At 41.8% G+C, this 12187-nt stretch overlaps 1 protein-coding gene across 1 annotated transcript in view; it reads left to right on the plus strand.

Moving 5' to 3' along the window:
- Positions 1-6300: 6300 nt before the first annotated feature.
- MINDY4B (MINDY family member 4B) overlaps positions 6301-12187 on the plus strand; it is a gene marked incomplete at both ends in the record, with an annotated part of 46718 nt that continues 40831 nt past the window's right edge. The window contains 3 exons of the mRNA XM_081086021.1: positions 6301-6413; positions 6659-6686; positions 8532-8699. Coding sequence (XP_080942147.1) covers positions 6301-6413; positions 6659-6686; positions 8532-8699 — 309 coding nt within the window. The remainder of the gene's footprint in view (positions 6414-6658; positions 6687-8531; positions 8700-12187) is intronic.

A 12187-nucleotide genomic window follows, 5' to 3' on the forward strand; every position in this document is an offset into this window, starting at 1 on the left:
CCAAGTGACCAACAGAAGGCTACACAGCCAGTAACTAGGGGGTTGAGTTAGGACCAATGCCCCAGTAATATCACTTTAGGACTTTTGACTTTTAGCTCTATCCCTGACCCAGGCTGCAACCCCTAACATACATAAACACAGGAAAAATAAAACTTTTAAAAGAGCATTTTTAACATATAAGAGGCAAGAAAACATTGGTTAAAGGTTAGTTTTCACATAAATAATATTCATTTTGATTCTCTGAGGTAAGTAAAAGAAGATATGAAAAATGAAGCTCAGAGAGACTAAATACATTCTCCAAGGTTACACAGTCAGAAGGAGGCCCTGGGATTTAATCCTGGGCCTGACACCCTCTTTCTCTCCGACACCAAAGAACAAAAGGAGAATATATCAGCCATCTTCCAGTTTCCAGTGGATTGGCAGAAATCTTTTGGGAAGGAATATAATCAGGAAATTTCCATCTCCACAGAAAGTAGAAGTAAAGAAAACGAATGATAATTAAAGCATAAAGGATTTAACTTAATCCTAAGGAAGAGTTTTTCAGGGGTAAGGTTAATTAAACACTAATAAGATTTTGGGTTTTTTTTTTTAAATCAATGGCTCTAAAATTCTGCTTCCGATTACTGTTTATGAAGCATCATGAAACACATGAAAACAACAAGGAAAAAGGTTGGGGATAATTTTGCAAGCTAGTCAAAAATGCTGGTAAGCCCAACATTTTTCAAATCTCAGTTTAAGACTAAATTGAGTAAATGATTATAAAGATCAGTCATAGCTTTCTGGGAAACTATAGAAAATGTTAATAACATTAAAGTTTTACATACTAATTTCCAAGTTTGGAATAAATACTAGCTTTTTTCATGAAATCAGAGCTATTATTTTTTCAAAATATCAGCAAAGAAAGCAGATGGGTTAAGGCACAGATTCCTGCACTTACTCAGTGCATTCCCTTTATAGGGAACAATCTCTACTGTACCCGCCCCTCCCCACCCCCCCAACCAAACACATGGCTGCAAAACTCCCCTCTCCCCATGGCCCCTGCTTTGTCCTTGCTCTTTCCCTTTGCCACTGCAGGCCTATTGCTACCCCAAGCCTTTGAGGGGTCAGGGGCAGTCTTAGGACAGAAGTTTTCGGTGATTTCATATGCATGTGGTGGAGGCAAGGCATTATGAATATTGAAGGGGCAATTCCAGATTCGACATATTTCTGTATCCCTCCCTGCCCTATTTATTCCTCCAGATCTGGACCAGTACCCCCAAATCCCATTTTTTTCTTTCCACCCCACTTCTTACAGCCAGGACTCCTACTCTAAGTCTTTGGACAAATTGCCCAAGAAATGGTGGTTTCCTCTGATGTGCTTAGCTGTTGGTTTATTCCAGAGACCAGCCCTTCCATCTGTAGAGCCCTTATCAACATCTAACTGAGAAGAGAAAGGTAGGGAAGTAAAGTCAGCATTTTCTTTATTGAAAGGGGTGGAACCATGAATTCTAAGTTGGGAATAAAAGGAATAAGAGGGGCTTAGCAAGGAATGGTCAAGAACAATGATGAAATTTGACAATATGTAGCAAAGTCTTTAAAATTACTATATTTGATTCAGGCATCCCATTTCTGGGAATTAAACAGGGGGAAGATAAAAAAGGTCTAAATAAGTGATATGCCATTTTCCATAGATTAGAAGAAGTCTCAATATAGTAAAGGTAAGAAATTATGCCCATTTCACAGATGAATAAACTGAGGTATAGAGAGATTAAATAATTTGTCCAAGGCCATAAAGCTAGTAGGAGGTGAAACCGTGATTCAAAACTAAGAGTTTGGACCCAGAAGCCATGCTCTTCTCTCTCTCTCCCTTTCTCTCTCTCTCTCTTTCTCTCTCTCTCTCTCTCTTTCTCTCTCTCTTTCTCTCTTTCTTCCTGTCCCCTGAGCTCCCACAGTACCCTAGCCACTGTCCATGAAGCACTTTCTTTTTTGCATGTGTCTGTTTCTTCCACTAGAAGAGCATGAACCACATCTTACCTGCCTTGGCATCTCCAAGTGTCTGGCACACAGGAAATACTTAAAATATGTTTATTGAACCCCAAATCTATTTTTTGAAACAATAGAATGGTTTATTGGTAAGTGGCCTAATCATTAAGATTTATACTTCTGCCATCACAGAATTCTGTAAATTAGACACAGACATAGCCCAAAATACACATATTTAATAATGACTCTTAAGAAAAATAATTTTCTTAGCTTTGGGTAGTTAAATAATTTAAATAGCAGGCTCAGAATTAATTTTTATTTTTATTTTTATTTTATTTTTCAGTATTGGTATTTTATTTTATTTTTTTATTCTTTTAATTAAATCTTTATTGTTCAGATTATTACATTTGTTCCTCTTTTTTCTCCCCCATAACTCCCCTCCTCCCAGTTCCCGCCCCACCCTCCGCCCTCACTCCCCACCCACTCTCCTCATCCATAGGTGCACGATTTTTGTCCAGTCTCTTCCCGCATCTCCCACACCCCTTTCCCCCCCAAGAATAGTCAGTCCATTCCCTTTCTATGTCCCTGATTCTATTATAATCACCAGTTCATTCTGTTCATCAGATTATTTATTCACTTGATTCTTAGACTCACTTGTTGATAGATGCATATTTGTTGTTCATAATTTGTATCTTTACCTTTTTCTTCCTCTTCCTCTTCTTAAAGGATACCTTTCAGCATTTCATATAATCCTGGTTTGGTGGTGATGAACTCCTTTAGCTTTTCCTTATCTGTGAAGCACTTTATCTGACCTTCAATTCTGAATGATAGCTTTGCTGGATAAAGTAATCTTGGTTGTAGGTTCTTGGTATTCATCACTTTGAATATTTCTTGCCACTCCCTTCTGGCCTGCAAAGTTTCTGTTGAGAAATCAGCTGACAGTCGTATGGGTATTCCCTTGTAGGTAACTGAGTTTCTTTCTCTTGCTGTTTTTAAGATTCTCTCTTTGTCTTTTGCTCTTGGCATTTTAATTATGATGTGTCTTGGTGTGGTCCTCTTTGGATTCCTTTTGTTTGGGGTTCTCCGCGCTTCTTGGACCTGTAAGTCCATTTCTTTCACCAGGTGGGGGAAGTTTTCTGTCATTATTTCTTCAAATAGGTTTTCAATATCTTGCTCTCTCTCATCTTCTGGCACCCCTATAATTCTGATGTTGGTACACTTGAAGCTGTCCCAGAGGCTCCTTACACTATCCTCGCATTTTTGGATTCTTTTTTCATTTTGCTTTTCCGGTTGGGTGTTTTTTGCTTCCTCGCATTTCAAATCATTGACTTGATTCTTGCGCTCCTCTGGTCTGCTGTTGGGAGTCTGTATAATATTCGTTATTTCAGTCCGTGTATGCTTAATTTCTAGGTGGTTCCCCAATATAAGATCGAGGGTCTCATTAGTTTTCTTGTAGATCTCATTAAGTTTATCAGCGGCTTCTAAACAATTCTTGAGAGACCTTAAAAGTGTGGTTCTGAACTCTATATCTTCCATTGACAATTTTGTCCTGTGTCTTTGTCTCCGCATTTTGTTATGCTTCCTTGGTGCACCCCCTAGTGGTCTTTGTGCGCAGTCTTATAGTTAAACCTTGATTGTTGTAGCTAATACCAGGGAGGGTTTGACCTCCAGGCCAAGTGGCTATGAGAATCAGCTGTGTCTGCAGTGAGAGAACTTCTGTCCTCTAGGGAGGTGCTAATCTAGCCTTTGCCTGAGGCTATCCGGCAAATGCCTCTGTGCAGGGCTTGGGCGGGGCGGGTCGCACAGGATCAACAGGGTGGGCCAGAGAGAGCAGTTATGGCAGCTCTGAGTCCTGTCCCCAGGGGCTCTGCCTCTCTGAGTCCCAGCAATGGCTGCAAACCTCGGAGAGAAAGCTGCACTCGCTCTGACCGAAGCCAGACAGTCCCGCTTCTCCCGTTTGAGTCTGGGTCCCTAAAGACTCGCCTGTATCTGGATCTCAGAGTCTGCAACTCCCTCCCGATTGAAAACGCCAACCGTGCCCTCTGCCGCCAGCCCGCTCCGCGCACTCCGCACCTCAGAATTTGACTTCAGCACTGCGCCTCCTCTGAGTGTCCGTATGCGTTTCGCTTTCCTCCTAGTTGTAGGACTTCCACTCAGCCAGCGTTCCTGTGGTTCTGGGTGATGTCCCTTCTGTTTTTTGGTTTCACTTTTGAAGTAGTTGTTCAAAGCAGCAAACTCCGGCGTTAACCTATGCCGCCATCTTGGTTCTCCTCAAGAGATTTTTTTTTTTTTTCAGAATTAATTTTTAATATGACTTTCTGAATAGAAAATTCATAGATATTTCTGACCATGATATTATTTGACAGCAAAAATCTAGTAAGTCCTTTTATTTTTTATACTGGGGGGAGCAATAAGTATTAAATGCTGATACTACCATTAAAACTATAAAATTATAAAGAGGACAACAAATAAAGCTTTTTTTAAAAAAGGAGAAAACTTAGAATTTTTATGCCCTTTATATTTACAATAAAAATACTAAATCTGGGGGAAACTTATGGGACCTGTGAAGTGGCTAAACAACCACCAAAAATAAGCTTAAGAAACTGGAGGTGTAAAAAAACTGGAAACCCAGGCAAAACTGTGGACACCTAAATTCATCTCTGGTTTATGTAGTGACTTGCTGTGTTTCAAGGTCTTTACAATGTTATATATAAGCAGTCCCCTCAGCCCTGACCACTTGAGTCATAATAAATCCAAAGCACCTCTTTTCCTTGACCTCTTAGCATTCCCAGGATTTTACAAAACTCATGATCAAAAATGTTTATAGAGAAAACTAGAGGCCCGATGCAAGAAATTCGTGCAAGGGGTTTGGCCCTCACAGCCCTGGCCAGCCCTCGCAGCCCTGGTTGACCCTCACAACCCTGGCTTCGTCCAGAAGGTCGTCCGGAAGGTCATTCAGCTGTTCAGTCTAATTAACATATTAGCTCTTTATTATATAAGATGACCTCCTGCTGAAGAGGTTCAATTTTAGTATTCAACCAAGACAGAAAAGACAAGAATACTTACTGGTAACCAGTTTTTTGTTTTGTTTTTTTAAAATATATTTTTATTGATTTCAGAGAGGAAGGGAGAGGGAGAGAGAGAGAAACATCAATGATGAGAGAGAATTATTGATTGGCTGCCTCCTGCATGCCCCCTACTGGGGATTGAGTCTGAAACCCAGGCATGTGCCCTTCAGAATTGAACCCGGAACCCTTCAGCCCACAAGCCGATGCTCTATCCACTGAGCCAAACTGGCTAGGGCACCAGTTTGTTTTTGATGAACACCACTGTATTACTCAAGGTGCTACATAGAAGCAGATCCAATAAGATAGGAGAGAGAGAGAGATTTATTTTAAGAAATTGGCTCATATGATTGTGAGACTGGCAATTCTGAAATATACAGACAGGGCCGGCTGGCAGGCTGGAGACCCAAGGAAGAGGTGATGCTGCAGCTCCAGTCAGAAGGTTGTTTGGAGATAGACTTCCTTCTTCCTTTAGGGACCCCAGTCTTTTCTCTTAAGACTTTCAATTGATTGGATGAGGCTCACCCACATAATACAGATTAATCCTCTTTACTCAAAATCTATTTAAATGTTAATAGCATGTAAAAAATACCTTTGCAGTAACACTAGACTGGTGTTTGACCAAAAACAGTTACCATAGTCTAGGAAGTTGACACATAAAATTAACTATCACAACCATCAGTCTTCCTTATTATTTCTGTTATTACAACTACAATTTGTTTCTCCCTTAAACAAATCAAGCTAGTTCTTCTACAAACTGTGTGCAAGATTTCTGTGTACTAAAATCTACATCAAATATCTGCTGGCCTGTGTTTTCCTTGGCCTACATATTACACAACTGTAGTTGATAGAGTTATTTGCTCTATTTTCTGTTCACTAATATTTCCTAGAGGCACTACAGAACTAGGTAGTATCACATTCCACCAGCATGCATCTCTCATCAATTAAAGTATCCCAGTTGCTTTGATACAGATAAGTAATTGCAATCCTTTTGTTTATAAATCTGTGTCTTGGATTAAACATTCATGGCATCTATACAGTGAACAAAAATACACAAAGTATTCCACCTCTAATGAAAGTTTAATCAGGATCTGATAACAGGGGCTCACAGAGAGCCCAGGACAGCAACTGTGGTGTGATCTCCTTGCTGGTCAAAGGTAGGGGTAGCAGTTCTCACCTGGCCACCTGTGACAGCCACCACACCTCTCCACTGCCAGACCTCTCACCCATCTTAACTACTTCCTTCTTCCATTTCTGTGCATTATATAACTAAATGGCTGTGGCATTCCTGGACCAGGAACAAAGCTCCCAGGAGATGGATTTGGAGGAGGTAACTAGGAAAATTTCATTTCTTGACAAATGGAGGGAAATCTTTAGTGATCACAGGTAAGATGCTCTCATTTTCTCATTTTTCTATTTCTAGAAATAGAACCAGAGGGATTTTAGGTGTTTAAGTAGTCAGCTTTTATGCTTGCTCCATGAAAAGTCTCCATTATCAATTTACATTTAAAACACTTCAGGTATAACTATTTGCAGAAAAAGGCTTTCCCAGCAAGGCTGGGTTGAGGAGGTTTGCGTGTAAGGGTAGAAAAGAGTGAGTAATTTTCTTGATGTTTCTCTTTCATCTTTAGGTTGGGAACCAATAATACAACTCCTCAGGTAATTACTTTTCTCAAAGCCAATGTGTTTTCTTCTAGTTGCTTCTTCAAACAACCACGTTAACAGCAAAACCCACTTATTCTATGCACATAATGTCACTCAGGCACCAGCATTTAACATGTGAAAACATATAGCTAGAAAGTCTGCTGAATATCTTTCTTGTGCTTTCTTTTTTTCATAAAGATCTCTTTCTACTTTTAAGAGCTATTTTTCATCATTAAAGCACCATATGGTTATTATTTTAGAAAAAAGTAATATTAGAATCTAGAGTTCCCACACTTGTGAAATGACACTGTATTCTGAGAACAAAGAGCTCAGTGTCCCTGAAGAAAAGCAGTTTTGAAAACACTTACCTTTATTCAACTTCTGAGAAATTATTTTCCTTCACCATTTTCAAAGGAGAGAAAGATGACAGAATTCTGGTGTTAAGAAAGTATTTTAAAATCTGTTATACAATGTAAGATAAAAAGTGTTTGTATTTCATGTCACCTGAAAAGGTTAGAAGGTAATAGACTTAGTATTTAGATACTAATTCAATCATTGAATAAACACAGCACAAAATATTAAGGTGATTTTCAGTAGTATATGATATTATCAAACAATTGAATTATTAATACTTTAACCACAACACTAAAGCATCTTGCCCCAACTAACCTGTGATCAAAAGCCTTATTTGTGCTACTCTCTTAACTGTAGTCTAAATGAGAATCAGGGAGATAGTGATTGTATTTTAGTCCTGGAAGTATTAAATGGAGATAGCTGACATTTGGGGAAATAGAATTCTCAAATGATAAAATAATCTTTGAAAGAAAATAAATAAATAAATGCCAAGTTATGCCTTACACCCTGGCACAAAGGTAAAGATTTTCCATTTGATTTACAAAATGCATCTTATCCCATCAGTAGCCTGTGACGTGGATGCTATATTTCTGAGATAAGAAAGCATCTTTGCCTCTAGGAATCCAGAAAAACTAAGAAAGCAGTTTCTTTCATGCTTCAGCTACCAATAGGGCAGATTGGTTTCATAACATTAGTGTAGAAGTTAAGTAAATTGGAAGAAGAGGTGATGCTAACATATTTAAATGCCATAAAATCAGTCACAAAAAATAAAAATAAATTTTTTGCCTTAAAGATGGGGCATGAATTTTTTTTAAAGAAGAAAATTTGCCCTAGCTGGTTTGGCTCAGTGGATAGAGCATCAGCCTGTGGACTGAAGGGCCCTGGATTCAATTCCAGTCAAGGGCACAAGTTCAGGTTGCAGGCTTGATCCCCAGTAGGGGATGTGCAGGAGGCAGCTGATCAATGATTCTCTCTCATCATTCTATCTCTCTCTCCCTCTCACTTCCTCTCTGAAATCAATAAAAATGTGTTTTTAAAAAAGGAAGGAGAAAATTACACTCACTTATTGGGGAATAGGAATCTGAGAAAAGTAAAGGGAGGTAACTTGACTTCATTTACTGGCCAGTTAACAATATAATGAAAAATACCTTGTATAGACTTGAAAGAGTTACTCGTTATTTATAAGATGGTGTCCTCTCAAAACGAGACACACTGACATTTATATTCTTCCCTAAACATAATTTCGAGTCAAGGTCTTGATAGCATTAATTATGTTTCCATAGTTGCATTTAACCTCCTCGAGTCACATAAAACTTAGGAGAAGCCCCTTTGACGCAGACACTGGCGTCTTTCTGCCTCTTTTATTGGTATGTATCACAATTTTCAAACATCTTGAAAAGGGAGACAACATTTTCTGATAAAAATTATTTCAGAGAGAAAGAAAGAAAAGGGGAGAGGTCATCACAGCACTGTTCGCTTTGTTTTCGGTGGTGGCATGTTACTCAGAATCATGAAGGCAGCCGTGTGTCTGCTGCTAAGAGTGAAGATGGATCAGGAACGCCTCAGCCCAAAAGACAAGGACTCTTGCCATCAAGTGGCCCTTGTTCTACTCCCAAGCCCTCTATCATCTCTCCAAAATCGAGCAGCTTTCCTATCTCCCTAGCAATGGCCACGGTGAGTACAGCTTGTCAATTAAACATGAAATGAAACGTAATCTTCCCCAAACAACAGGGCTGGAGAATCTTATCTGCTGTCATGTGAGAGCATTATGAAGATAAGACTACAGACGGTTGTTATTGGTAGAAGGAGGATATAATGAAAATGACTTATTTATAGTATTTTTCAAGGGCACTGCTGACGTTACAGTCTTTTCCTCCCAAATTATGAGTCTCTCTTTATTCACGTCCTGGACCTGACAGTTAAATTTGAGGGCGTAAGGTCAGATGAGTCACCATGTAAGGTGGGGTAGGGTAGGTTGGCTGGGGAGTGCTGCAAACGTGCAAGACAGTGTCGAGGCTGAGACAGGACCCTGTGCGAGCGTGGGCAGGAGGAAGGGAGGCGGGGACCTGTGCCAGGCCCAGTCCTGGGCAAGAGCTGATCTCAGGAAGAAAAGATTTTCTGGGACTGCCGACTAATAGGCAGATTTGAAAAAGAACCTGATACTTGAGGATCCAAGTAGATCTGGAAGCTTCGGGTTCTAAGGACCATTTGCTCATTTCAAAATTTGGCCAGGGTGGGGGCAAAAGGCTATGGAGACCCAGCTAGGAGGCAGGACCAATAGCAACTCACTGGACTAAACAGGTCAGGGCTGGAGACAGGGCTTTGGCAAGTGTCCAAAGAACCAGCTGTTGTAGTCAAAGAGCCACGTTGGAAACTGGGGAAGCTCAGCCAAGGACGGAGCCAGGAAAACAGTCCCTGCTAGGGTGAGAGAGCTCTCCAATTGCACGGCCCTCCAATGTAGCCCCCACATTCACCTCATCCCCCAACCTCACACTGTATTCTAGAGCCTTGGGCAGAGACCTCTCCCTAGACCCTAAGAGCAAGAGGAGGAGGAAGCATCCCCTCCTGACCACAGGCTGTCCTACCCCTGGGCACGGGCGCAGAAACTTCCGGGCTGAGCCTGGCCACCTGAGCACACAGCAGCAACAGGTATCCTGTGTTCATAGCTCCATGGGCCGGCACCATCCTTGGCCCCTGCTGAGGGGGCTATTGAGGGGGCCTGGAATCCCTCCAGGGCGAGTCACAGTCTCCACCTGTTTTTTAAAAAATCCTCACCCAGGCATATGTTTACTGATTTTAGAGCGAGGAAGAGAGAGAGAGAGAGAGAGAGAAGCATCAATATGAGAGAGAAACATGGATTGGTTGCCTCCCCTACGTACCCCAAGCATCATCCCATAACCTTTCGGTGTGTGGGATGATGCTCCTACCAACTGAGCCACCCACCCAGGGCTGTACCTGCTTTTTGAGCACAGAAGTGGAGCTGGCCAGACCACAGTGTTTTGTGCTCTGAATATGGCCTTTCCTTAAGCTCCCCAGATGAAACATCAGATTTAGGGACTCCAGCCCCACCCTCACCTCCTTTACCCCATTGCTTTTTATCATGCATGTTCTCACAGGCCCCACTGTCACATGTGCAGTACAAGTGTAATGGAGACCTATTTGCTCCTTCTCATCAAAAGTCTTTCCACCTCAATCCACCTTCCCTCTTCTACTCGAACGCCAGACGTCACAGAAGATAGGTCAGCAAGGCTCTCATAAGATGCTACACTTTGCTTGCTGGCCTCCCAGCTCCTGGGTGGTGCCTTCACTTGTGTCTTAGGTATCTATCTAGTGAATCCTCCCCTTTGGGTAATGAAAACAGGTGATGCGTCATACTGTGAGTGTGGTTACGCGGCCACACTATGCTAGAGGAACAAAAGTTAGAGCAACTAGCTGTATTTTACTGGCCAAGATAATGCTTTTAATGAACACCCTCTAATAAAAAAATGTAGTATTGAAATAAATGCTTATGGAGAATATCACTTTAAAATTTATATATATCTGGGAATAGGCTACTTTTTGTGTGAAAAAGAGAAAAACTATGATTCTCTACTGGTATTTGCCTGTGTATGCTGCAGAAATTCCAGACGAGTGCATAGCGTGGAGCCATGGGAGCACGGGGACCAGAGGCACGGGTGTGAGGGAGTCTTTCTTGGTGGCCTTCTTTTACTCTGGATTTTGAACCATGTGAATGTACAATCTATTTTTAAAAACACACATACAAACTTTAAAAATAGAAAAAAGCATTCACAGATACTTCCAGAGCCTTCCAGTCTCCCTCTGTTCTGTGGAGGCAGGAGAGTCTGGGTCTGAATTCTCTCCTTTCTCCCAAACACAAACACAACGCAATTGGACACCTCCCCAATGACTCCCATTGCAATTCTCTCCCTTTGGAAAAGACTAGGAGATAAAGGAGTCGGACCACTATAGCCTGAAATGGATTGATGGGGTATTAAGGAAGTCCCAGAAGTAGAAATGATCGATATTTCTTAAAAAAAAAAAAAAAGACTTATTCCCATTATGTGGGTCAGATGATAGGGTGTCCTTTAAATTGTGGTCCCATTAATTAAACACTCCCTGGAACTTGAAGATGACACCTTGGGGCTCTGAATACATGTGTCCCAGGAGGTTGTTTGGAAGCTTGGCCAATTCTACACGTTTTGGCAGTGCAGCTGCCTGGCAAATTATCAGAGCTATTAAATCCTAACATCCCCTGAAGCATGCATTTTGTCACCATTCTGCTGTCTTCTTCCCCCTCTGTTTGAAGTAGGCATGTGTGGGATTTCTTGCCATTGGCACACACTCTTTGCTGGGAATCTGCTCAGGAAGTAGGGGTAGGTGAAGGGCCCTACGTACCCTTGCTTTCCCCAGCTCTCCTGTTTCTCACATTTTTGTGGCCCTATTTCCAATATTATAGCCTTCTTCCTCCCCCAATCTAACATCTTAGGTGGATATGCTGCAGTGAACTCTGGTCAGGACTGCTGGCCCCATTGAGCTCGTGGACAAGGGGTGCACCTGCCTCTGGGCTCTTCCACCAGTCTCACGCCACTGCCTTCCTTCCCTCCAGTGGCAATTTTCCATCCTCCTCCACAACCAGGCCCTTCTCCGGGACCCATCCTGGAACACACTTCTGTAGCCTCTTTTATTGGCAGCCAATAAACAAACCTTGGTGTATTTGCAACTCTGCCCAGCAGGATCACACTACACTGGCTGGACTGCATGTAATGCTGGGAGAGCAAATATTCTGGGGAGACTGTAATAGATGAAGCTGTAATAGAGAATAGAGGACAGCAGGCAAAGAGATGGCTTTGGGGGAGCAGGAAACACAGCCTGGTGGCCCCAGCATAAAGTCTGGCTGATAGATGGGCCCCAGGAGATGTTTACTTAATTCATTAATTCACTGCTCTGGATGATCCCCTGGAAAGGCATCTCAGCATGAGATGGTGGGTATCATTCTTGTGCCACTTCTGATGCACCCTTTAACCTGCTCCATCCTGCTTTCTGCCTATGAGACTGACTGTAGTGCTCCCTCCTCCTCTGGCTTCCTGTCCAGTTTATCCAATGGGAACCCTGGAGGGAGACTGGAGGGAGGGAAGGTAATGAAGTCAGGTTGTGCAGAGCTG

The sequence above is a fragment of the Myotis nattereri genome, assembly GCF_964212035.1.
Source record: "Myotis nattereri genome assembly, chromosome: 3".
In the NCBI taxonomy this organism is placed as follows: domain Eukaryota; kingdom Metazoa; phylum Chordata; class Mammalia; order Chiroptera; family Vespertilionidae; genus Myotis; species Myotis nattereri.